This window comes from Psammomys obesus, unplaced genomic scaffold (genome assembly GCF_907164565.1).
Source record: "Psammomys obesus unplaced genomic scaffold, mPsaObe1.curated_primary_1811, whole genome shotgun sequence".
In the NCBI taxonomy this organism is placed as follows: Eukaryota; Metazoa; Chordata; class Mammalia; order Rodentia; family Muridae; genus Psammomys; species Psammomys obesus.
This window is the reverse complement of record NW_026585895.1, coordinates 49010045-49037034: the sequence shown is the minus strand read 5'-3', so window position 1 is coordinate 49037034 and position 26990 is coordinate 49010045. Positions and strand designations below refer to the sequence as shown.

Here is a 26990-nt window from a genome sequence, read left to right as displayed (position 1 = left end):
AGAGGGCATTTAATTAACCGCCCTGAAGGCTCCGAGCCTGTAGTGCTCCATCGGCCCCTCCCCACTGGCTGGTGTCTGGGTTGCTGTGCAAGAAGGAGCTTTGTGGAGCCTCCGTGCTCAGCCTTGGTCTTCCTGAGGGCAGCAGCAGATCCTTGAAGGATCCCTGTGCCATCACCCCTCCCCCACCCCTCCCCCACTCAGACTGCTGACTCAGTGCAGCCCAGAGACCCGGAGGACGTGGGCTCAGAGAGCAGCAAGAGCAGGCAATCCCGCCACATCCCGTCTCCCTGCCTGGCCTGTGCCCCCAGGGCTGCTGACACCAGGGCAAGCTGCCCTCCCACTCTGGGCATGGCTTGCACACCTGTGCAGGGCTGATGGACAGATGCTCAGGCAGCAGGTGACAGTGACAACATGACAACAGCCCCCACACACACCTGGAAGCCAGGCACCATTCTAAGCACCTCTAGCATTGTGATCAGTCAGGCGGCATCAGAACATGATTAATTACAGAGCTTCAGCACAGTCCGAGACGGAACCCACCGCATGCTGCCCAGAACTGGCTGCTTGCTGGAGAAGGCCGCTGAGAGCTGGGCACAATGATGCCCCACTGTATGGGTGGGAGAGGAAGGCTCAGAGATGTAGACTCACCTGGATGGATCACACAGCTGGCAAGCAGCAGAGCTGGGATTTGAACCCAGGCAGAAGGGTTCAGATCCAGGCTTAGCCAACAGATCCCATTTCCAGGAAATGTGGGCGGGCTGCTAAGAGATCCTTTTCCATCGCTACATGGTCACTGTATACCAAAGCTGTCCAGCCAGCGTGCCACAGTTAACAGCACTGGGCTCTGGCTGAACCCTCCTGGTGCCCTGCGCCGGGGCTGCCGGGCAAGCTGCCTGGCAGGGGGAGGAGACCAGAGTCTGATCTCTCTCCCTCCCTTCCTCAGCCTCCCTCCATCTTTACTCTCGGAAGCCACAGCGCTCATTGACCTTGGAGTTCTGTCAGCCATGTCTCTGACTCCCTGAACAGTGGAAGCTACGGTGCAGCTCAGCTGTCCCTCAGAGGGACAGAGGACCCCACCCTGCACACATTCATCCCAGGGAATCCTAGGGCTCAAAGAACCGAATGGAAGACACAACACAAAAAAGCATGAGGGGGCTGGCTCGATGGCTCAGCAGGCAAAAGCGCTTGCCGGACAAGCTGAGATCAGTCCGAAAATAAATGAAAAGTTAAAACGTGGTAAATAGTGCCTGAGAAGTGACAGACATCTGAGGTCAACCTCTGAGACACACACACACACACATACACACACACACACACACACACACACACGCCTCCCTGCATTCATACCACCCCACCTACGCAAACAAAATTAAAATGTCAGGAAACAAGCAATAGTAGGAAAAAGCCAAGAGGCAAACTAATAAAAACAAACAGGTGTGATGTGTATCTACAGCCACAATATATAAAGAGCATTCGTAAGTCAATAGGAACAGAGGAAGCGCTCAACGAGAAGGTGACTGGGGGGTAGAAAAGCAGAGGTGACGCCGCAGGCACGCCGAGGGCCTCATGGTTGACATTCTTGTCAGGGCTTCTCGTGCGCAGAGCTAATCAAGGCCCTGCTTAAATGCTTCCTCCCCACCTTCTGCAGCTGCTGATAGATTTCAATTAAGATGCCACCGAGCAGCGAGGCGCCATCCCTGCTCCAAGCTTATGGGTGGGAAGTGGGGACAGTGCCTGTAACTGGCTACCACTCTTTCCTTCACACAACCACCCCGGGTGGGTGAGGAGGAATTTCCCACCCATCCCTGTTTGCAGTCCCTTCGCCTCAAAGCACGCCACGTTCCTTCCCACGGAGCCTGCCCGTGCTCCCACACCCAGCATAAAGCGTGGGTCATGTGGCCCCCTCTTGAGCATCAGGTTCATCATCTGTAGAAAGAGGGTGATGGGAAAAGGACCGTCCTCTTGGCTGGCGTGAGGCGCCCGGACTGACGTATGACATTTAAACGACTCCACAATGAGCTAGCTCTCAGTAAACTGACCTTGGTCCGAATGCTGTGTGGCCTCCGTTTACGGAAAGTCCCTCTCTGGGCACCCAGGTGGGGTGGACCCTGCCCTCCTGACCCTTGGTCAAGGAACAAGGACTTCAGTGACACCATAGGTCAGCATGTTGCTGACCTGTGTGCCCCCGTCTTCCTCCTGCCCTGGGGCCTGCCCCCCCCACCCCCACAGGGCTGTGGAGGAGAGTCTGTCTGCACGAGGGACCCACCTAACACCACTGGACACCCAGGATCCCAGCCCCCAGGAAGTGCCTGGAGGGCAGGAGAGCGCTGACCAGACTGGCCACTCTCTGGAGGCCACCCTCTTCCATCCCCAGCAGGGCGACAATGCCTGGTTACCCCCAGTCCTCCTGATGCCTGGTGGGTCCCCCAAAGCTGGAGAGGCCCAGGACTGTAGGGGGTTCCTAGCCAGTCCTCACACAGGACATGGCTTCCTGCTTCTGACAACCCTTCCCCTTCCACACGAGGGTGCTGAGGTTTGGGGGACATGCCCTTCCCTGCTGATCTGGCCCCTGGCACTTCCGGTTTATTATTGTTGTTGTCGTTGTTGAGAAGTGTCTTAATATGTATCATTGTCTGGTCTGGAAATCCTATGCACGCCAGGCTGGATTCAAACTTGTAGCTCTCTGCCTCAGCCTCTGAAGTGCTGGGGTTATAAGCAGGAAACATCATGTGTGGCTTTCTGGTTTTGTTTTTCTTACTGGCCTTGAATTACAGAGCTCAGTCTGGCCTTAAACGATGTAGCTTGGCTGGCCTGGAACCGGGGTCCTGCTGCCTCCTGGGTGCCAGGGCCACTTCCCCCAGCTTGCCCCATCACATTTAACAGCTCATGTGCTCTGTGGGGCCCACCTGTATGCCCCCTTCTGTTGGCTCTGTTCTCATGGTCTCCATCACTTGAACCTCCTCAGTCACTCCCACGTACCTGTGAATGGCCTCAGAGCTCCGAGGCCTCCGAGACTAGAATGGGACGCCTTCACAGAAAGGCCAGGAGGGGCAGAGTTTGGAAGAGCCCCAGTGCGGCAGTGCTTACCCAGCCAGTGTTCCCCTGTGAGCTTGCCGAAGCCCTCCCGGTACGCCTCCCAGCCTCGGAAAAAGTTCACAGAGCCGTCCTCCCGGCGCTGAAACACCTGCATGTGGAAAATGAGGTATAGCATTGGAGCCGGTGGCCTCAGGACCCCCAACCCCTTGATTCCCACCCTTCCCCACAAGCTCCCTGCGCTGGCCAGCACAGGACACAGGGATGGGGTGGGGTTGGGGCCAGGCTGTCCACTTCCCTCAGGAGCTCCAGGTTCTGGGACCTGGAGAAGACCAGGTCACAGGAGCTTGTGGAGGCCAAAGGCAGGATTGACTGACCCTCCACAGATGCCTGGAATGCCCCACAGGGAGGAGTTACACCTGCGGGAACCTCCGCTCCCAGGGCCACTTCTGTTGTGGGTACTGGAATGAGGTTCTCACCAGCAGTCAGGGGCCTGAAACTGTGGCCCCGATGACAGTGTGCTTGCCTGCCATACCTGAGCTCTGGGTTTTGTCTCTGTATAAGCCAGGATGTGACATGACCCAGGAGGCAGAGGCAGGGAGAGCAGAAGTTCAAAGTCATTTGCGGCTACACTGAAAATCCAAGTCAACTTGAGCTTCTTGAAAAGCTACCTCAAATAAAAGACAAAGAACATTTAAAGTGGAGGGAGAGAGAGGGAAGAAATGAAGAGAAAGGGAAGGTGGGGAAGAGAAGGAAGAAGAAAGAAAGTGGGAGAAGAAGAGAGAGAGAAGGAGAGGATGGGCACAGAATTTATTGGGGTTATTGTCTGTTCTTCAGGTTTTTGGGGGTTTTGTTTTGTTTGTGTGTTTTTGAGACCGGGTTTCTGTGTAGCCCTGGCTGTCCCTGGATTTGATCTGTAGACAAAACTGGCCTCGAACTCAGAGATCCGCCTGCCTCTGCCTCCCAAGTGCTGAGATTAGAGGCTCGGGCCACCTGCCTGGCCCTTGTTTCTGTGTTTTTGAGACAGGGTCTCACTCAGTACTCATTTATCCTGGAACTCACTATGCTGCCCACACAATCCTCCTGCCTCAGCCTCCCGAATGCCGGAACTATAGGCATACATCATCCTCAGTCCATTCTTAAGTTTTTCAGCAACCCTCACATCCGCCTGATCCCTAGGTCCCCACCGCCCACACAGCTCCTCTCTCCAAATCACACCCTCCTGGCAGGATCCAGGGGTTGTAGCCCGGGAACCCTGAATCCTAGCCAAATCTCAGGGGAGACCCAGGAGCCCAGAGCAGGCTTTGGGTGTGACTTGGGTACCAACGAGCCGCTGAGCCGCTGGAGCTGCCTCTGTTCTTTCTTTAATAACATTCTCGATTTGGGAGTCTGAAGTCCCATTGGTTAAATTGCCTTGAAATAAGGACGGTGCCGGTCCCGGCCGAGCTGACGAGTATTTACACGCCTGCTGACAGTCCCGTTCCGGGGCCGCCTGGCCCACGCCGCCTTTCTGTTTAACAAGCCTTTTCCTGCTCATTTGCAGAGGCAGCGCCCACCTGCCTCCATCTGTGTCTGCATCTGATGTCAGAGCTCTGGCTGCCACTTTCATTACTAAGCAGCCCGGTTCCGGCAGCTCGGAACAGCCCGGCCACCCGGGCGGAGCAGCAACATCTGCCCAAGAGATGCACCAGGTCCCCGGGGACACATCAGTCACGGGCAGTTGGGAGGCTCTGACGTCACAGGCTGGGGCAGGGGGAAAGATGACAGTTTTTTTTTTTTTTTTTTCTACTGCCCCGACCTGGTCCTGCCCTGAAATATCAAGTCCTCAGGAGGGACCCGCTGGGTGGAAGGAAGTTCGATATGGCTCAGGGAGATCTGAGCGGTGTGGAGAGCCGTATTGACGGCTGCACATTGGGACCCTGAGCACGCGCCCTTTGAAAGGCTTAATCCTGGCAGAAGCTTAGGCCCTCCAGAAAAGGCGAAGGCGGCAGGCAGGCTGAGCCTGCTTCTGGGGGTTGGGGGGGAGAAGGCGGAGGACAAGGAGGAGGAGATCTGCAGGAGCGGCAGGCTGGAAGCCCCCGGAAGGCCAACCTCCCACTGGAGGCCCTAGGACCCCCACCCCAGCGACTCAAGTGGGGGCGTGCTAAGGGCCTGGGCTACAGAGCATGGCTGCCGCACAAATCTCTGCAAACCTGTCATCTCTGAAAGACCACAGGCTGTCAGGACCCACCGAGCTCTTGCATAGAAGTTGTGCAGTCAGTGCTGGCCAGGCAAGGCTTTGCAGGCCTGGCAGTGTCCTTTGCCCCCTCCGCCTTCTTTGCTAGCTCTAGTCGCCGTGTGCACATCCCGCTACCAGCCTCTTTCATGGATATGCTCGGAACCCTGGGCCCCACGTTGGCCTGCTATGAAGCTCAGCTCCGTCCTTCCTGCTCACCACTGAAAGCAAGCTCTGCAGCCCGGGACCTCCACAAAGGACACCCCTGTAGCGCCTTGCCAGTGAAAGTGGGGTGCCCGGCTTTCGGTCCCCCGTAGGGAATGAAACACTAGTGAGGGCCAGACAGGAAGGCCTGGCATGGAGAGGGATGTCAGAAAAGGCTGGGGGACAGAAAGGTCACCAAGGTTTCTGGATGGACCCTCCCAGTTCTGCACCCATCCCCAAAGAGCTCAGAGCAGTGGGCTGCGCCCAGCCTGCTCTTCAGATGCACTGCGAGGGCCCCTGCCCTAAGCTATAGTTGGCTGGTCCTTCCTTTCCCTAAAGGGCACAGTAGAGTGTCCAGGCCTGGGGGGGGGGGGCAGCACCAGACAGATGGTGCCGAGCCCATCACTACCCTCTTTATTACCCGCTGTTCACCAAAACCCTCCTCCTGCACGGATGGGCTGTGTTTCTTCTGTGTTCTGTTGGTTATGGCAGATAGAGCTGGAACAGTGGCGAGGAAGCCATGACATCCTCCACCACTGTTCTACTGCTGTCTCAGCTGCTCTTAGCCACCAGACTGTCCCCGCTGCACCATGGCGTCCACCTGAATGGCCACCTGGGACAGACACACACACCCTGGGCTCACCAGGGTCTCTTGCTTCTTTCCTACCCAGCAAAGGGACACTGAAATTAAGAATGGCCAACATACCGGGTATGGTGGAGCATGCCTGCAATCCCAGCACTTGGGGAGACAGAGGCAGGGGGATCTTTATTTGTTCAAGGCCAGTCCAGTCTACAAAGTGAGTCCAGGACATCCAAGGCTGTGCAGAGAAACCCACTCTTGAAAAACTAAAAACCAAAAACAACAGCAACAACAACCCCCCCCCCAAAAAAAAAAAAAACCCAAAAAGGAATGAGCCAACATTCTTGTTAGCCTGTTAGATTTGGCCCTGGGGAGATAGATCAGTTCAAAATTGCTCATCTTGCAAGCATGGGGCCCGAATTCAAATCCCTTACACCCATGTAGAAAGCTGGACATAGCTATACGCCTGGCTATATGCACCGGAGGACAGAGACGAGTGGAGCCCAGGAGCTTAACTGCCAACCAGCCTAGGAGAAATGAGGAGCTTTGGGTTCAGTGAGAGACCCTGTCTCGAGGCAATAATGTGGAAAGCAATAGAGGAAGACCTTCAATGCCCTCCTCCGGCATCAGCGTCACAAGCAGCAGCTCACGAACCATATATCCGTGTGCATGCATTGTGTACTTGTGCGTGCAAAGCCAAGCCAAGTATGAGGACACGATGGGGAGGCAGAGGCAGTGGAGCCCTGGGGCTTGCTGGCCAACTTTTCCTATTTGAAAGCTTGATGACTCAAATTACAAACAAAAAAGTCTACAAACTGGGCATGGTAGCCCATGCCTTTAATCCCAGCTTAGGCAGATCTCTGTGAGTTCAAGGCCAGCCATGGCTACATGGTGAGACCCTATCTCAAAAAAAGAAAATGTACTCAAAGCCTGAAGGACAGCATCAAACATTGTTCTCTGGCCTCCACATTCACACGTGTGTACATACGCTGGCACACACAAGGACATGCAGGCACGTAAACGAAGAAGAAACCCCAGCGTTTGCCTCCATGGACTGAGACATACTAAGAGCCACCTCTTGAGGGGCACTGCACACCCCTGCCGTGACTTTGGAGACGGGACTTTGAGATCTGTGGACCAGGGCTCGGAGAACTGCACGTCCCGCCCACACACACAGACACACAGTTTTCATCGGAAGCGGAGGCTGCAGGGACTAAGCAGGCAGCGGCATCTCCTACTGTGTCCTCTTCTGCTCCGCTCTATTCGATTTTAAAAAGCAACGTTGTTCGCAACCCAGGAAATTGATTTCGCCACCTGCCAATGGATCCCAGCCCACAGTTTAAGAACCGCTGCCATCAAGTTCCTGAGCTCTGCCAAGGGCCATGCTAGTCACAGGTAGAATATCGGATGCCTGGGGGCCCCTGCACTCACACTGGTACCTGCTGCAGCACACTTCAGCCTGACAAACGCTGAGAGGTCCACGTGGCTCCAGCTAGCCAAACACACAGGACCAGGGTGCTGGGGACATGGCTGTGTTCTGTCAGACTCTGAGGCCCGAGGCAAAGTGCAGCTATGGCTTTAGAGTTCTGAAAATCAGCTGGATTTTAGTAACAATGATAGTATGTGTGCTTTAACTAGAGAGCAAGGATCATCTGGACGGGAAGATGCCAACCACAGGGGACACGTCTGCGTCCCCTCCTTTGGCCCCAGGCTTCCCAGAGAGGCAAAGGCTGAGGGTGCCACGGCCAGAGGCAAAGTACTTATTGATCAGGCCTGGGCCTACAGTGGGTGTTGGCCCAGCTCCTGGGCTTCACTTGGCTTCCAGCTGGAAGGCGACAGAGAAACACCGACGCCGAGGCCTCCTGGGCTGGAGCCATGAGTGGGAAGGCAGACAGAGCGTGTTTTCTTGGTTCGTATTCTTAAAACCCGGCCTCCTGCCGCCACTGGCGCAGCTTGGAAGTACCACCCAGGGGGCTCTGCCAAAGAAGCGTGCAGTCCACATGGTCCTGCAGACGGTGCGGGGCGGTTTCAAAGGAGAATCAAAACTGCACTCGGTACAGCTGATTATCCCATGAGTGTCAGCCTGGTCAGAGGGCCACATGGACAGCTGCTACCTCCTGAGCCTTGTTCTCCAAACGTCTGGGCCTAGCGGAGTCTCCACTGCAGAATAACCCTGCCCAACCCACTCCGAAGGCTCAGAGCTGGCATCCTAAGCGCCTAGCAGGCTTTGAGGGCACCAAGTCCATCAGCACCTCAGGGGAGTCGTGCAGGGGTGGGCTCCCATCTAGCAGTTGGTGAGACCAAAATTAGGAGTGTGAGTGACCTTTGGAGTTAGGGGTGGTCAGAGACTAGAGATGGAGGCGGGCATGCACTCGATGTGGAGATGTCCTGTGGCCTGGTGCCGAGAACCTGCACACCTCTGGGCCCAGCTGACTCTCAATCGCAGGGAGCACCCTGGGGTGGCACCTGGGGCCACGATATTACAGACTCTGCTGTCACTTCCCAGCTCCTGGCCTTTTCCCTGGAATCATGGCTGGCCCTGAGCCCATCGTGTGCTGGGCATACATGGATGGGCACAGCAGCAGAGAGCTGGCAGTCCCAAGGCACAGACACACACAGCCCCGCAGACACGGCACAGCTGTAGCTAACCTCAGCTTCCTCATCTATTGCATAGAGATTCTGACAGTCCCAGGCCGCAGAGTTTATGTGAGGAATAAATCAGAGTTCAAGGGCTGGGGACATAGCTCATCCTCTAGCATGCACAAAGCTGTAGGTTCAGTCCTTAGCACTGGGTGTGCGGAAGGACTCCAGAAATCTCAAAACATGAGAGCTGGAGGCAGAAAGACCAAAAGGTCAAAGTCACCCTTGGCTACACAGCAACTTTGAGGCTAGTCTGTACTACATGAGACCCTCCTGTCTCAAAACCAGCACACACACACACACACACACACACACACACACACACACGAACACACAGAGTTCTGATGTACAGCATTCAGTCATGGCTCAAAGAGTGATCTAAGCAGTTGGGAACCCCCTCTGTGGGGCCTGGGGTGCTCAGGGAAGCTGCTGTGCTGGGAGATACACTGAGAGACCGAGAACCAGGGGGTGAAAGAGGAATGCTCCCGACAGGCCATGCCCCTGGGGCAGTGGTGGTCCCTATAGCTTAAAATGTCCCCAGGAGGGAGCACTTTTGATTTTGCTAGTTTGAGAGGTTTGCTGACCTAGGGACAGGAGGAGCCTGGGCCAGCCTCCTCAGCCTGCCCAGCAGGTGATTCTGAGAGTGGAAGAAGGAGGAGCCAGGGGAATGCTCAACTCTTACCTTGTAAGAACAAAAAACTTGGAGGTATCCTCAAAGCCCCACCCCTATGGAAGGCTTCCTGACTTGGGACAGCCCTGAAGCCTTCCTAAGCCATGCTTCCCCCTCTAAGCCCTTTCCTTGCTCCTAAAGATGAACCAAAGTCAGCATGAGCTGATGACACACAGTAGGCCTGACAGTTTCCCCTAAACCTGCTGGTAGTACACAGTAGGTCTGGCAAATGCCCCCAAACAGCTGGTGGCATACAGTAGGTCTGACAGCTGCCCCAAACCAGCCAATGGCACACAGTAGGTCTGACAGCTGCCACCCACTCCCTGCCCCTCCCCAAACCAGCTGCTGATTCCAGAAGGAAACAGCCTGCTCCTTGTTTGTGACTGGAAATGGTACCCCCGGGTTTGGCACTTGGCCACATTTCTCAGGCTTGGCAGCCAGTGCCTGCCGACTCTGGCAAAACACTGCTCTGAGCTGCCATTTATCAAGTGCTGGGCCGAGAGTTTCACGTGTGGTGTCCCATGGACGCTGTGCGCTAGCTAATGGACACCGGAGTGGGGAAAGTGACCTGCTCCAGAGGGAGGCAGCTTCCCCCTGCAGATCAAGAGAACAGGAAGGGGCGGGCATCAGTCTCCTCAGTCACTGTGAAGATGTGTGGGCTCTGGGTGGCAGCGAGGGGACACTGTGGCCCATTGATGCCACAGCAGGTCACTGGATCTCCTGTGGGGAGGAGGGCTGGCCTTAGTCTCCCTGCCAGTCTTGCAGCCTGTCCTCCCTAGCGTAGGGTCCCCCAGAGCTTTTCATCTCTCTCTGCACCGACTGCCTGCCAGGCTCCTTTGAAGTTCCATGGAGAGGGCATGGCTCTCCTGCTCCACAGCTATGCAGGAGAGAAGAGGACATGGGGAGGGGGCTTCCTCTTATACGGAGCCAATTAAAGACACATCTGAACCCATGACCCCATCTGCTCAGTGGGAAAACGCCTGGCGCATGGCAGAAGGAGATGTGAGTGGGCGATAGCCAGGTCAGATGGTGTGTGTGTGTGTGTGTGTGTGTGTGTGTGTGTGTGTGTGTGTGTGTTTTCCAAGTCTCTGCTGGAGGAGATGTGGGACCCACCCGTGATTACACAAAGGTAAGGCTTTGGCAATGGCATGGGGATTTCCTCCCCTGCTCCACCTGCTCTCCCTGCCCAGGGAGCGTCCTGGGCCCTGGTGACCATGGGAGAACGCCATCCTTGCCCTGCCTAGGACAGAGGTAGGAAAGGTGGGGACAGGTGGTGAGCTGTGCTATGTGCGGGAGAGGAGCACAGAAATGAGTCAGGGTCATGAGAGAGGCCTCCTAGAGGACGTGGCTAAGGTGGGTGTGGGCCCAGTGAGGACGGTCCCTGCTCTGGATCCCATTCCTGCGCCTCCCCTCTCCACCTGAGATCTCTTTCTGGCCTGGCTGTTGCAGTGTGGTGAGCACGGGGCAGCAACGGCTTTGGCTTAGTTATGGTCAGGGGCCAAGTGAGCCTGGAGGCCACCTTGAAGCATCTGTCCCTCTGCCCTGAGGTCCCTCCAACCCTGAAGAGCCCCAAGACGCACCGTTCCCACAGGGCACCCCACTTCCAGAAGCCGGGACTCGGGGTCCACGGAACTCTCGAGTCGGGGTTTTATCCACTCTCACTGCGCCCCTCCACCTGGCCCATCGGGATTGCCCCCCCGGAAACCTTGGGCTGCTCAGGAGGTGCCCGGTTCCATGGGCCCATCACTTACAGGTATCACCACCCACCGTCCCCTGCCTCAGACCCTCTCAGGTGTGTCAGCAATACAGAGCCACCTTAGTCCAGAACAAGCCTTGCCGCTCCCCACGTGGAGCCTCACTTTGCCCCCGGTCACTGAGGGCTCAGATCAGGGCCTCTCCAGTGACCCTCAGCCTCGACACAAGCCAGCTCCCTCGTCCTTCTGCCCTCCCAGCTGAGCGCGTGCTACTCTGCCCCAGTCCCAGATGGCTCCCTGTGGCTGGTTCTCAATTAATTGTTCAGTAGCAATTAATTGCATTGACCTGCCTCAGGAGGCCTGGATTTTCCCTGGATAGGCTGGCTAGCTGGCAGAGGCGAACCTCTTGCCCTCTCCAGGCTGCCCTGCCGGCCTGTGGGAGAAGGTACCTGGGGTAATGCCAGGCAGAAAGTTGTATTGAGGCTGCGAAGTGCCCCCTCGGCTGAGTCCTATCCTGCCCACTCTAGTTTCTGGGAGGCTTGCTGTGACTGAGGAGTTAGCTCAGGGGCTTGGGGCCCAGCGCACTGTCTAGTCCTCTGGGAAGGTTGGTGCCCAAAGCTGGGTGGTTTTGACGGGGAACCTAACGAGGATGGATGGCCTGAGAGAGGCCGGCGCCCTCCCGAACAACAATTGAACATTCAGGAGATTCTGTGTGGCAGGGGGGTGATCCTGACAGGTGCCCGCAGGCGTCTGGGGGAAGACGGCTTCAGACAGAAGCCAAATGGATATGAACGTTTCCTGGCCACGCAAGCACTTGGCAGAGTGCTCCGGCCTCTCCCTCAGAGCCCCATGCGGGTGTCGGGGCGTCAGGTCTGCACTGGACACTGCTCCTCACCCATCCCTGTTAATCGTCCCTGAAGCCAAGGCCGGAGGAATTACCCGGCCCAGACCTTGACTGACTTCCCAGAAGATTAGATCCAAGTCAGCCTGAGTGGAAGACAGATGCATTGCCGTGGCGGAGCCTCAGTCAGGAACCAAGCCCCTCCTAAGCCTTAATTCTGATTTCTGGGCCTGATGGGGGCCCCCGGGCCTGTTCTGCCTGCCTAGGTGTCCCAGAGGCAGAGGCCATAACTCAGCCTCTTTGCAGTTAGAAAAACAAAGGAGCTTTTAACCCCAGACACGGATCCAGCACATTTAAAAGCTCTCCCCTAGAGCCTGAGGAGAAGTTTAGAGACATGTCCATCTCCAGGGTCTCTGGGGATTCTTGGTTGCACTCAGACTGGTTCCTAATTGCAGGCTCTGCCCTGCTCCTTCTTCCCTCACTCTGCCCCCATCCCACCACCCCCCTCTGCTGGGGACACCGACCCCTTTCAAAGCTGAGTCCCGAGCGATCTCTGGAAACATTCCCTACCCCTTTGCTTTGTAGCTCTATCTGGTGCTAAAATCTGTGCCCACCCCACCCCCCATCCATCAGCCTAAATATCCAACACCAAAAATAGTCAATGCCAAGGGTCCAGAGTAAGCGATGGAGGCGCCCTGTGTGAGGCCAAGGTCAGAGACATGAAGAGTCTGCCTGGCCACGCTGGGAGCACTGGGCCTGTGTTTCCCTGAACCGTGCAGCCTCCCCTTCTGAAGAGTGGGGTGGCCTGGGTTAAGTATCTCAGTGTGCTCCTGGTAAAACACTGGCTTTCAGGTCTCCCTGGACTAGAAGCCTCACCACCCAAGAAAGCACAGAATCGGACTTTTCAAGATATTTTAAAAACCATGGGGGTGGGGGTGGGGGCTGGAGAGATGGCTCAAAGGTTAAGAGCACTACCTGCTCTTCCAGAGGTCCTGAGTTCAATTCCCAGCAACCACATGGTGGCTCATAACCATCTGTAATGAGATCTGGTGCCCTCTTCTGGCCTTGGCAGAACACTGTATACATGACAAATAAATAAATCTTAAAAACAAAACAAAACAAACAAACAAAAAAAAAAACAACAAAAAACTCAAATCAAGGGCAGTGCTGCACCTTTGATCCCAGCACTCAGGAGGCAGAGACAGGAGGATCTATGAGTTCGAGGCCAGCCTGGTCTGCAGAGTGAGTTTCAGGCCAACCTGGGATGCCCTGTCTTGAAAATAAAAAATAAATAAATAAATAAACAAACAAACAAATAAGAAAAAGGACCGTGTATGCATGCACATGTGTGAGTGCCTGTGACTGGGGAGGTTTCAGGTTGACTTCTAGTATCTTCTTCAACAGCATGCCACCTTATTTTCTAGAGACAGGGTCTCTCCCTGACCCTGGATTGGCTAGCCAGCAAGCTCCAGGAATCCTCCTGCCTCAGCCTCCCCGGAGCTGGGATACAGGCTGGAGTAGCCAGGTGCAGCTTTGACGTGGGTGCTGGGTGTCAGGGCATGGCTGTCACACCGTGGGGCAGGCACCAGGCACGCTGTTGACGTACTGCCTCCTTGGCTCGTGGCCTCGGCTTTGGAGGTTTGGTTTGGTGGTTTGGTGCAGGTGAGTCACAGCCTGAAGGTCAAAACTCCAGTCCCCAGAGCAGCACCGTGTCTCCACCCCATCACGGGAGATGACTGAGTTACTGGCTGGGCAGGCTTGAAGTCGCCAAGGGTCCAGTCGCCACTCGGTGGCAGTGGCCTGGGACACTGGAGCTCATATCAGACCTGCTCAGCATAGCCTAGAAGTCTGTCTGGTCCTGGCTAAGAGCCCCTGACCTGGAGTCTCCAGCTTCCTGTCTCCCTCCAGTGTGTTCCCTGTGCTCCGATCAGCCACTTTCTAGTGCTTGCCTTTAAAAGCTCTAAGGAGGGGGCTGGAGAGATGGCTCAGCAGTTAATAGCCTGTACTGGTGTTACAGGGACCTGAGTTCGAGTCCCAGTACCACATCAGGTAGCTTACAATTTTCTGTAACTCCAGGGGATCTGATGCCTCATCCAAGGGCACCTGTGCTCGCATGCACATACCTGCATGAGTACACACAGCACACAGAGTTTCAAACAAACAAACAAACAAACAAACAAACAAAGGCAGTCTTGTGAAGAACTGGGGCTCGGAGACCTTAAGTGACTTACATAAAATCACACAACCAAAGCCACATCCTTGCCAGATCCTCTGATGGAGAGTCCATGGCTCCTCAGTGCCTGTCTCCAACTCCAGCCTCACCTGTCCCCGGGCCACACACCCTCGCTGACCTTGCCTGCCCTGAGAGTGTCACCTGCTCTTTACTGCCTGTGCTCAAAGCCACACCCACCCACCCTCCTACCCTAGGCTGACTCTGCCACAGCCACTTCCAGCTTGAAAGGGCACGGGCGCTTCCCACCTCTATACTTCCAAGGCCCGCAGCGCACAGTAGCTGCTCAAACGTGTCCATTGCTCAAGGGAACCTGGCCGACAGAGCAAGGTCTCCTCCGACCAAGCCCAGCTCTCCATTCTGCCTAAAGGAAGAATGAGTTTGCAGTTTATTTATTTATTTATTTTTGTTTTTAAGGCAGGGTTTGTTTCTCTGTGTAGCCCTGGCTGTCTGGAACTCGCTCTGTAGCCCAGGCTAGCCTCGAACTCAAGAGACCCACCTACTGGCCTTTGTTTCCCAAGTGCTGGGATTACAGCTGTGGGATTAATCCTCAGTGCACCGCTAAGGGAAAAGGGAGTCTCAGAGGCTCTTGAGAGGGTCAGAACCCGCCAATGTGGAGAGGGAACCGCAAGCTCATCTTCTACAGCACTCCTCATCCCCTATAGCACCCCTCAGCTCTAGACCAGGACAAGTCATGGTGCATAGGACAGTTCCTGCCTGCTGCCCCACTGTCCGACGTCCTTTGAGTGATGCTGAAGATTGTGTGACTATTTTCTGAAATTCAGATCAGCCCTGCTCTCTCTGTCCTATCTCCCCTACAGAGGCCCCTGCAGGTGTCAGAGCCTTTGCTGAGCCCAAGCCTACCTTCCCTGCCTGGCGCTCCGCTGACACCTGGCAGCTCTGGTTGGCTGGATGCACCAGCTCCCCCAGCTCAGGGGAACCCCGGGGTACCTGTGGTCGTACCATCCATGCTGCCTGACAGAACCCCATTCTCCCACAGGGCATCGGGCTCAGAGACCCTCAACAAACCCTGGAACCTCTCCATGCCAAGGCCTCACCCCAACCCTGCAGCACACCCTGAGAACCAAGGCTCAGGAGCAATCGTGCCTCTCACGTGGCATCTGTGCCCTGAGGGCAGATTCACCCGGTGTCTGGAGGGAGCGGGTAGAGTGCGGGCAGAGCGCTGGGCTCCCTCCGCAGATGAGCGCACAAGCCAGACTCACCGTCCAGCCTCCGCCATCAGTGCGCATGTCACAGTAGACCTGGAAACCAGCCGGGTAGTGCGTGGGGAAGACGGAGTAGACACCGTCATCCTGCTGTCCGCTCAGGAGAACATCCAGGCAGTCCCGGGGCCGAGAGCCTGTGACAGGAAGCCACATCAGGGTGGTGGTCGCCCAGACACTACCATTCTGCCATCTCTTCCCCCCAAAGAGGTCCCCGGTTCTCTCTGACAAGGCTGTCTACCTGAGGTCGAGAGCATTAGCCCTCAGTCCCAGGCGAGTCCCTGAGGCCTTGCCTTCCTCATCTGGAAAATGGGCTTATGGCTCAACCATGGGTCAGGCCGTGAGTCACCTTGCCACAGGCGGTCTCTTTTCTGTAGCAGCAAGATGTCTATCAGAGTCAAAGGGCAGATGGGAGGGGGTGGAAGACAGCTCTCACTACGGCTCTCCTTGGGTCTGGGCACCATTCGAAAGCAAGCATGCTCACTCACCGTTGGCACAGCCTCGAGGCCGGGCTCCCCTGGAAGGGGCCCTCTGAAGGTCAGCCTTGACACGGGGCCGTCCCAGCCCCCGCTCTCTCTGCAGAGCCTCCAGGACATCGCTGACTGAGTTCACCAGGTGAGCCATGTGACCTTGGCTCTCAGAGAGAAGCTGCGGGAGCACAGAAGACCTTTAGAGATGGGGGGAGCAGGGGGGAGCACTGCGCTGGGGAGCCCCCTGCAGGAAAGGCTTTCCCCTGGCTTGCCCTGACCTCAGGGTCATGCTTATGGCAGTTTGAGGGGTCAGAGGCAAGGTCTCGGGTGAAAGGCTGGCCACTCCTATAGAAGCAGTCCCGCTGACGGGGCAGTGCAGGAAAAGGAGCCCCAGGCGTCAGCATGAGCTCGCCCACCCACCTCCTGACCTCCTGATCCTCCTGACCCTGCCTTCATTCTTTCACTGGGACAGTGTGTCATGTGGTCCAGGCTGACTTTACACCTCTGACGCCCTTGTCTCGACCTCCCCAGTGTGGAGGAGACAGGCAAGTGTCACCACATACAATATTCGAAGTGCTGAGAACCCAGCCTGGGGCTTCCTGCTTTGTGGGCTTTGCCCACTGAGAGCCACGTCCCCAGAAAGCCTTGGCGGTTAGGAGGGAGATGAGTTACCATTGCCGGCCCAGCCTAACTGCCTTGGGGGCTGGTGACCACATACGCAGTGCGCCAGCGTGGCATCGGCTCCCATGGAGCCCTCCTTTTACCTTCCTGGCTCTAGCCCATCCCGCCCGCTATCACTTCTAAGACCCCCACGTGAGGGGACTAAGGCAGGGGTGGTCCCCCTGCACTTGAGAAAATAGGCCTGAGGCTTGGGAAGGGCAAGTGTGGGCACAGGTTGCTGGGTTCAAACTGAGCCCCCAAGAAGATGGCCCCTGCTCCCTTCCCACCCCCATTTGAACACCGAGGTGAGTCTCCACAGATCCTGATGTCAGTCACCTCACAGGGCCGCACAGCATTGCAAAGAGCCAGGACTTGACATTGTTGTCCCCACGTTCCAAGAAACAATCGGAAGCCCAGAAGGAAAAAGACCTTCCCCTGCCACCCCCCTAGTTAACCCACACGGGAATCAGGCCTCATGCCACCTCCTCAGGACAGGTGGGTGGCAGGCGAGGAGGGGAGCAACCATCGGGCAATCGACCCGGTGTGGGTGGGGACCAACGCTGATATTCCCTGAGTGGGCTGTGGCTGTAGTCCTGTACCCCACTTATTAGCTGTGTGACACTCTCCTCACCTGTCTGCAGACCAGGATGAGGGAGGGGACTGTCACTACCGCCTGTTCTCCAGAAGACTCCAGCCATGCGAGGGAACTCTTACCCCTCCCGTCTTCCCCTCCACTGCTGTCCAGCACAACAGAGCAGTGCAGATCTCCGGGGGCCTCTTACTGTGCTGGCTGCTGGAAGGGTCTGGGGGTCTCCTCACCCGGGTTTCAGGAGGCTACAGGACCCGGTGGAGGGTGGAGGGGGAGTCAGCCGGCGGCTGGCAGCAGGAAGCAAGCTAGGTCTTGCTCACCGAACCTGTCACTTGCCAGATAATAGCCCATCGGAGGAAGAGAGAGAAATACACCCAGCCAGCAGTTTACGAAATATGATTTGTGGCTCGTCCGAAGGCAGGGCCCTGCAAAGCCCTAGGCCCTGTTCGTTTCCCCTCTGCTGAGCAGGTGATTCAGTGGTCTCCAGGAGCATTGCGGTGAGCAGGGGAGCCCACAGCCCTTACCACAGTGACCTATGGTCAGGCTCCACGAAGCCCTTGTGGGGACGCTGGTAGCCCTTGGTGAGGGGCTGCCAAAGACCCCTCGGTAAATCTCACTGCACACAGCCCATCCTTTTGAGTCGCCGTGGCCGTGTCATTCAGCAGCTCAGGCACAGCCAGCCTCTCCCTCTCCCTGGCAGGCAGAGAAGACCTCGGTTTAAACTAGCAAATGATTACCACTGAAACATATAAACCTGCCCCGAATTAATAGGGAGTCAGTCCCTGCTCGCTGAGCCGAGCAAACTATCACGAGAGAAGCTGACGGCAAGCAGAGGCCGTGAAATCAGGGTAGCTGCTTCCAGCAAAGCCCAGCAGTCGCCCAGCCCACCAGGCCCTTCCCCACCGAGCCTCAGTCTGCCCTTCTGCAGAGTGGGTGACAAAGGCACCTGCCCCTGGGGTTCCTGGGGCACCACTCCCCTCACAGAGGTTTTTCACTGGTGGCCCCTGTGAACAGCCTCTACATGCTGAGGCCTGTGGAGCCCTGTGGTCAGGAACGCCAGCATCCCCTTGGGCTTGGCCTACTACCCCACTTTACAGGTGGGAAGAAACTACCTAGAGAGGGGATGTGGCCCAGCCAAGGTTGCCCAAAGCTAAGATGGACCCCACAACTGTAGCCTCAAGTCAATAGGCAGCAGAACTGCCACCTTAGCCGAGCCGGTGAGCACCAGACCTCTGACTTGGGGGACCAGAACCTCAGCTCTGTGCTGCTGCCAAGGGAAGGAACTGTAAGATGGCTGTCTCTGCTGATCCAAAAGGGCAGAAAAAATCTTAGCTGGCCCTGCACCTGGTCAGCTGCCTCTGTAGAGACTGTGGACACTATATACCTGGCATTTCGTGGGGCGGGGAGGGATGCATTCCAGAAGGGACATCGTAGCCAGCCTGAGCTGACCAGGGCTGAGTTCAGGAAAGGCAGAGCAGGGCTATGTCACCCAGAGCCTGGCAATCTGGTCTGCTGATGGGCCTGGGGGAGGGGCAGCAGGAAGCTGGCTGTATGTCCCCCAGCCCAGGGGACCCATCACCCTGTCAGTCACCCAGACAGGGTGACGGGGGCTGTAATTTCTGCAGCTGCAGCCTTCAGGGGGAGGGAAGAGGGCCGCTGCTCATGAGCTAGGGGTGACCAAATGCCTGGTCACCTTGGGCGCTCAAATGAGGAAGTGCAGAAACAGCTGTGATGGCTGTTGGGATGGAGGCCCTAAGGCTCAGTCAGAGCGTGAAGTGGCACAGGACAGGAGGCGGGGCAGGGCACCCAGGGCTAGACGTCAGGCCTGATCTAGCTCCGTACCCAGGAGACACCGGCACCATGTTCTAGGCTTCAAATGGGGCAATCCTGAGTCCCTCCTCCTATGAGAGCTTCTGGCTGGTGCTGCCAGAGCCAGAGCCTTCCTGCCCCTTTCAGCTCCACTTTATTTTTGAAGGAACCTGGCTGGGTCCAGGGTAGAGGTGGGGAGGGAGTCTCGAGGCCAACGGTCTGACTGGGCCCCCCTCTGTGGCCCTGCATCCCTGGAAAGCTCAGAACAGAGCAGTGACAAGTGGGGGGGGGAGCTGCACCCCTCTGGCAGGACACCAAGCTGTCACGTGATAGACTGGGAGCAAGCCTCCTTCATCAGCACCTCAGCTAGTGATGGGGTTCGGGGGGCAGATGAACAGTGCCTGCCTTGCTTGCAATTCACAGCCTCTCAGTCCGCCTGGGAGCCCCTCTACCACCGGATCCACAAGGCAACAGAGTTATCATGAAAGTGTGTGTGTGTTTGTGTGTGTGTGTGTGTGTGTGTGTGTGTGTGTGTGAAACTGGGTTGAGATACTGGTCACGGAAGTGAGAACACAGCCCTCCACAACTGGAAAGAACTAAGGCCCAGGTTGAAATGCTTAGGGATGAAGGCTGTGGACATTACAGTCTCCCCACCCTTTCAATGACAGAAGGCATAGGTGGATCCTACCCTCACCTGGATGAGGCGGCCCTGTTCGCTCTGCAGGGTGCTGAGGCCCTGGCCCAGCAAGCTGTGTCCCTTGCGCAGGCCAGCGCACTCGGCCTGCAGCTCAGAGGCCCGGGCCAGCAGCCGAGGCAGCTGGTCAGCCAGTGCGTCCAGCAGCTCCGAGGCGCCCTCCAGCCGAGGCTGCGCCTGGTGCTCACTCAGTGCCCGCAGCATGGAGGCCTGCACGCCCTCTAGGCGGGCGAAGCTGTCGGTGAGGTCCGGGCAGCGGGGGTCGATGAGAAGGCTGAGGTGGGAGCTGTCGGCCCTCTCCACGGTGACCAGGGCACTGTTGGCCCCTGCAGAGCCGGTGCTGACGATGGGCGGGGGCGCCGTGCCTGGGGCATGGGCATGGTTCAGGAAGAGAACTGCTCCGGTGACAGCCACGGCCAGCAGCACTGCGAGAGACAGGAGCACCGTGCAGAGCACATAGCTGCAGCTTGGTCGCTGTAGGTCACCCCAGGACGCAGAGACAGACAGGCAGCAGACGGACGGACAGACAGACAGACAGACAGGAGAAAGGAAGGCAAGCGTTAGAAGCCAGCCTCTGCCTGTGACTCTGCCCAGTGAGGCTCTGGAGGCTGGGAGGGCACGAGATCCTAGAAAAAAGCTGCACACAGCCCAGCGTCAGAGAGGCAGGACAGGGAGAGCAGAGAGGCTGGGGGGGGGGGGGCAGGAGAGCGCGCCTCACACCTGCTCTAAGCCCTCTCTCTACCTTGCTGTCTTCCTAGAGCAGCACCCTGGCAGGTCAAAGGCCTCCAGCCAGGCAGAGTGGCTCTGAGCCACTCCGGAGAAGGGCTGAGGCAGCTCAGGCGCTGTGCCTCCCCAAACAGGTAACATGCAGATGCAGGGAACAAATGGGGCAGAGCTGCGGCTGTGAGAACAGGACTGGCGCACCAGGCTGTCCTAACCGGGGCTTCATGACAGCCGAAGCCGAAGCCAGAGTGTCGCTTGTAATTTAAAATGGCACCGTGACTGTGTGGCAGCAAATGCTCTGGGGACCCACCTGTCCCACGAAGTCACTCACAATCCCCGAGTGACAGGAGAGGAACGGAAGCCCAGAGGGGCTAAGGCGCCTGGCCAGGGTCACACAATTAGAAATGGCCTTCTGAATGGATCCCGTGCCCCACTTTCTCCTGGGGGGGGTGCTAGGCTACCTCCTATAACCAAACCTCGACTCTCTCGCCCACACTGCCCCTTCGTTCTCAACTTCCTGAAGTGGAGATGCCTCTTTAAATAAGTTAGTACATTAAAGCCCCTGGAGCAGTGCCTGGCACGTTACACTTCTGCAATAAATATTAGTGGCTTTTATTATCTCGTGATCAATGTGCGCACAGCAGCTGAAGGCGGTTTTTCTCTCCCGCCCAGAGCGTTATTTCTGAGTGTCCTCCGCATCGGGAGGACACCTTTCCTTTCTACTCACAGTAGGATCTTACGGTGTAGCTACGTTTTCCCAGCCATACAGAAAATGCCCATTGCATTTACTACTAAGGCAGTGACACAAAGGGCTTCTCTCCCCCAGATTCCAACACTACCTCCTGGGTCTCTCAGCAGGAGAGGAGCAGAGGCTGGGGGCGGAGAGCTGGCCTCCAGGAAGCCCTCCTTGATTGCTTCTTCCCCCTCCCCCACTTGGAGGGGCTCCCCCTCCCCCACGGGCTTCTCAAGACAAATTTTATCATCTCCGATTCATTCATTCATTTCATCATCACATTTTCACTCACAGGAAGCTGCTCGAGCCAGGCTCTGGGCCACTCCAAAAGAGGCATCAGAGGAGCTCAGGTCCTGTGTCTGCGTCCGGAAGTGCTGTGTCCACAGCTGTGATTTTCAGCCCCTCTGGGGCATTGATCCCTTTGGGGCTCTGACAAAGGCTGAGGACAGAGCAGTTCCTGGGGATCCAGGAACTGCTAAGTCATGGGGAAGGAAAACTGCCCTGGACCCTGGGCCTTATTCCTAGTCTGACCATTCGACACAGCTAAGTCCTTACCAGTAAACTGGATGGATAGAGGAGGCAGGAAAATCGGGTGGGCCAGGCATGCCTTTGGGACAAGCTGGGAGGCCTGGCTCCGCAGAGCCTCGGGACCTCCTGGCAGACCCAGAGCCTTAGATCCTGTGATGGGGCTGCCTCCTTTTCATGATGGCACACAGAATGGAGGCAACGCCAGGCTGTACCAAGCCCCCAGTCCAGGCGGCCCAGCAGCCTGCTGCAGCCTTCTGCCACCATCACTCTGAAGTCTGCAAGCACCCCCTGCTGTGAAGGCTTGCGCTTGAACTCATTTTGCAGATGTGGAAACTGAGGTTCAGGGAGCAAAGACCCAAAGACAACCTGGAGCTAGGTGGCGGTGGGCCCAGTGTCCTTCAACATTCCTTCCCTGATAAGCAAGGCTGGGGATTCAGAGACAAAGCTGTGTTGGCAGCCAAGTGCCTGTCATACCCACTTCTGACCCATCGGGAGACACTCTGCCCCGAGCATATCTAAGCCATGCCCTCTGTGTGGCATTAAGGTCCCCCAGCCAGCCTGTGGGGTGGGGGTGAGGCTCAACATCTCCCCCATGGGTCTCTGGGACTTTATCCTGATGGATTGAGCACATACCTTCCCATGGGAATGGGGACAGAGGGGACAGGAGATGGAGAGGGTGGAGGGAGCTGCAGGTCCCTTGGAGCCAGTGTGGCATGGGAGCTCAGTGACGGAGCAGTTCACTCTTGGAGGAGAATTAGTCTTCAGAGATCAACCTTAAAGATGAAGAGCTGTTCGCTTTTATAGGCTGCGGCTTACGTGCCTCGCAGAGAAATCGCCCGAGATAATAAGGGGGCCTGGGCCAGGCGGCCAGCGCTGTGCCTCAGGCTGGAGCTTATTAATCAGTCTTTGGCCAGGCAGAGCAAGGTGCACCCCAGCCCTCGAATTCAAGGGGTGGGGAGAGCTGAGCCTCCCAAGGACAAGGCAGGGCGCCTCCAAGGAACCAGAAGCCTGAGTGGGAGACGGGGTTGAAGGCCTGTACGTTCCCAGCTTAAGGGATGTCTTTGATCCCTGCGGTAGGGGTCAGAGGCTCCCTGCACAGCCCCTGTCAGGTGCTTGCCGGCAAGCCTGACACCCTGAGTTCAATCCCAGGAACCCATGCAAAGGAGGAAGGGGAGAACCGGCTCCCAGAAGTTGTCTTCTGACCTCTCCACATGCCTCACCCTGCTCCTTACCACACAACATCAATAAAAATGGAAAAAAAAATAAGCCATCGTCCAGAGGAAGGCCAAGGGGGGCCTGCCTCAGAAGGGGGCAGGAGCCTCCCAGAACACCTCTCCTGGAAGGTGACATTTGTCCAGGGTAGTCCTTGGAGTCACCAGCCCTTGAGGCCTAGGAATGGAGGAAAAGGTACAATACCAAGGTGTCCTGATAACCCCCTGCCCGAATGTGGCATTCGCCCTCTCCTGCTAGCTTTCCCTGCTGGCCCAGTCCCAAGGGCCCAAGATGGAGAGCCCATCTTGGCTGTCAGTGGAATGAGTAAGTCTAGGGAGACAGGGTGTCAGGGGAGGGCCACTCTGCCTCCGCCTCCTGGGAGCCACAGCCTTTGTGCTTAGAGGAACGGTGCTGCTGACTTTGCGGATCTGGGGGAGCTCGGGCTTTCTGGTAGGCCCTAGGAGCAGCCCCCCGAAGGAGCCCAAGGTGACAGAGATGACACGGAAGCCACCTGCACCATGCCTGCTAGGAGCTCCAGACACCCCCACTTTCTCTCCCTGGGGAATCCTTGGCTTGGCTCTCTCTTTGCTGAGAGAGTTTCCACAGGTGTCTGTGAAGGGCTCCCCCGATCCTGGCCTCCTCCATGCAGCTCTGCACCCCCGACCTGGCCACCTCTGTGTCACCTGCCTCAGAGCCAGTGTCACCCCTGGCCTGGACACGGAGCAGACAGGACACCCCAGCACCCCCCCCCCCCGACCTTAGCCATGAACAGCCAACCCCAAGTGCATACACTCGGTGTCTGTAGCTCCCTCCCCAGGGCCATCCCCACCCATCCCCACCCTCTCAGCCAAAAATCGCCAACAGCTCTGTGTGACTCTCCATGCCCATCTCTGCCTGGATGGGAGCCTCAGGTAAGCCATGCTGACTCAAGAGACAGCTGAAGGGGAGTGTCTCCAGTGGCCTCTTCCTCCCTCACCCCAAATCTGATGTGGTGACTTCTCAAAGCCTAGTGAATGAGAAGAAAATTTTCGTGTATGTTATTTACCATGGCCTGTGGCAGTCCCTGAGTTCTGGGTTTTCCCCCAGGGGACTCTGTGTTCCCCGAGGCATGGGCTGCACCTCCTGGTGGGATGTAGGGTCTCCATAAATAGTCACAGAGTGAATCAAATGCAGCAAGGATTAAGGTTAGACCCCAGGAAAGACTTCCCAGAGTAGCTTGCTTGCTTTCTGGAATGTTTCTACAGGTTTTGAAAGGACTGAGACCCAGGGTTGGGCATGGCTGGGAGGCTGACTGCCAGAGGGTGACTTGGGGTCCGCTCAGCAAGAAGCCACCACTCCCTCAAGGAGGCGGTTTGGGGTGACATTCTCTGGACGTCCCAGGGGAAGCCCGGGTGTAGTTCTAGCGTCTTTTATTTGAACATCTGACAAACGTCACTGCAATGTGTCTTCCTGCCCCTTCTTGTGCAGCGGGGCAAAGGACACCCTAATGAAGTTGGAGTCAGCCACTTGGCCAAGGTCATCCGTCCAGTGAGAAGGCAGTTCTGAAACACAGCCAGGCAGGGCAGGTCCTAGGAGGTCCCCATGAGTGGCCCTACTTGAAAGTGAGGAAGGAGGGCCCAGTTCCCTCCCTCCGTCCGTCCCCCTTCCTCCCATCTGCTTCCAGGGATCATAGTTTTGGCCCCCACCAGAGAGCTCAGCCCCAGTGGTCTCATCTGTTATATGTGCCAGCCTCCAAGGCTGATGTGACCAAGACGTGACAGGCCAGGGTATGAGCTACACCTGGTGCTGGGGTTCGGTCTCCTTCCAGTGGAGACAGAGCACACAGGCATCCCACCTGGGAGCAAAGGGGAGAGCTGTGGCAGCGACAGGCTGCTGGGAGACCCAGCCTTTTTGTGGGTTCACAGCACTTTGAGGGCAGCTGGACCCAAGACACAGCCTGGTGCCTACTGGTTCACTATTGGAGGATGGAAGGGGTGTCCAGTACCCCCAGACCCAGCACAGACCCAGCGGGGCTCTGTCTGGTGCAGCTGGGAGCTGGCTCTCAGGGGCATCAGGACTGGAGAGGCCACACCTGGCTCAGGGCACCTGGAAGCCCCATTTCTAACAGACTCCCCAGAAACCACCAGCCCTCCCCTCTCCTGTCCCCCACCCTCGGCCAGGTTTCAAGCAGCTGGCTTCAGCAGTGGCCCCCACCCCTAACCTGGGCTTTTGGGAAAGGCACGCAGCCTGGGCAGGGGCCATAAGGAGGCAATGGGGGAGCTTGTGGCCACAGGGAACCCCGGGGAGAGGGATGGGTCTAGAGCCCCCACTGTTTAAAAAACAATAGGACTGCCTGGACCAAGAACATGGTCCCAGGCATGGCGGGGGGGGGGGGGGGGGGGGGAGAGGCTTCTAAGGGAAGTGGTCTCTTTCCAGCCCTGTATAGAACAAGTAAGGTACCCCTGGTGTGGAGTATGTTGGGGGCCTGGTGGTGCCAATCAAATGAGAGAGTAAGGGTCTAGAAGTGGGATAGGGCCCAGGGAGGGAAATAACAAGTAGTCAGGACCCATAAGGTACCGTAGGAGGCTGGGCAGCCATGGGGACAAGCCCTGAAGTTTCCACTGTTCTTCTCAGCAGGAAGGGCTCTGGCACCCAGGGACAGTGAAGACAGTTAAGGACAGACCAATGGAAAGGGACTGAGGTTGGGACTGTAGGGTCCTTGCTCTCTGGCCCACATGCTGTGTGGCCTGGGTGTGTTCCACCTCCCCGATCCTCATCTGTGATGTGGCAATGGACACTTGTGAAGAGCCACCGACTAGGAAGTGAGATAGCATCAGAGCTTTGCCAACTGTAGGGAGCTGGTCCCTTCCTGCCAGACCAGTGCCACTCCAGAAAGAAAGGCAGGTTGCAGCTTTGAACAGCCCGGGGTGGGCCCACCCGCCCCTGCCACCTCCTCCTTCTCTGGTTGCAAACTCTCACTGTTCCTTCCCCGGTGACATCTGTCTGGGAGAAATTTAAAATTTAAAACTGGCAGCCCCATTATCGCTCTCCTCGGTGAACGGCCTCTTCAACAAGCCTGTCTATCCCGGTCCCTTGATGGCTCAGCCTGGGGCAGTCCTGCGGCCACCCCTCAGCCTCAGACGCTGGATGCCTAGCCTCTCGGCAGCCCCTCCCTGCTCTGTCCCAGCTGGTGCGGTGCACAGCCTTGGGCACCCTCCAAGCCCGGACACTTCACTGTCCCTGCAGAGGCAGCGGGGAAGAGAGGATCGGTGAGACCCGGGTTCAAATCCCTGTGGAGCTGAGCAGCTTCTGGCTGCAGCGGGACCTCTCTGAGCCTTGTCCGCCTGGTCGTAGAGTCAGATAGCCACAGTGCCTAGGCTTCTTATAGGAGATTAATATTTACCGGTCCCCAACTGGATTTGGGTGTCTGGGGAAAGAGGAAGATAGGGGGGTGGACCCGGGGGCAGGTCCTGCTCTTGAAGCCCGGGAAGATGTGCGGGGAAGATGTGCGGGGCAGCCGGCGGAGGTTGGGGACTTGCAAGTGGGGAGAACGCCCATTGTGGCACTGGGCGAACGGGACTCCATCTGTCCTCTGTCCCCAACTGAAGGACTGATCCGCGACCAACTATAAGCTCTCCTTCCCCGCTGCAGGAGCGAGCACAGGGGTCTCCGCTGGGGGTGGGGACCGGCTGCGCCGCGTGCCTTCCGCAGGGAGCCCAGAGTTCAAGTCTCCGTTCGGGGAGGAGAGTAGGTGCACCGCCCCCTGCAGGAGCTCCCCAAACTCCAGTCCCCCCCCCCACGTCCCAGCGCCCATGGGTACCTGCGGTTTGTCGCGCGGTCGGTCCTCAAGTTGGGACGCGCCGCCCACGGTCTTCCAGCGCTCGTGGACCATCTTTCTGCGGGACCCGCGGGGGCGCGGGGTCCGCGGCACCGGCGGGAGGTCCCCTCGGGGCTGGGGACCCTGGGCGGCCCGGGAGCGGCGGCCGCCAGCCAGGCTGCGTGCGAGCGCGTGTGAGCTCGGGGAGCGCGGGCGCGAGCCTCCGAGAGCCGCCCGCGCCGCGCCGGCCCCGCGCCCCGCTCCCGCGCCTCCCGCGCGCTCCTCCCTCCGCCCGCGCCCCCGCCCGCCGCTCGGTCTCCGCGTCGCCCGCGTCTCGGACTCCCGGGGGCCTTTTATTGCTCCCCGCGGCTTCTCGGCCGCGCGCGCGCGCGCCCCGCGGCTTCCGAGAGTGACTCCCGCTCCGGCCGGGCCGCAGACGGGGGGCG

The 26990-nt window shown here is 57.5% G+C and overlaps 1 protein-coding gene across 1 annotated transcript in view; it reads right to left on the bottom strand.

Moving 5' to 3' along the window:
* Positions 1-26619, bottom strand: part of Fibcd1 (fibrinogen C domain containing 1) — a 31498-nt gene extending 4879 nt beyond the window's left edge. Inside the window, exons 1-5 of the mRNA XM_055600453.1 lie at positions 26548-26619; positions 19553-20026; positions 15819-15978; positions 15331-15467; positions 3088-3184 (exon numbers count right to left, since the gene is read on the bottom strand). Coding sequence (XP_055456428.1) covers positions 3088-3184; positions 15331-15467; positions 15819-15978; positions 19553-20026; positions 26548-26619 — 940 coding nt within the window. The remainder of the gene's footprint in view (positions 1-3087; positions 3185-15330; positions 15468-15818; positions 15979-19552; positions 20027-26547) is intronic.
* Between the last annotated feature and the right edge of the window lie 371 nt (positions 26620-26990).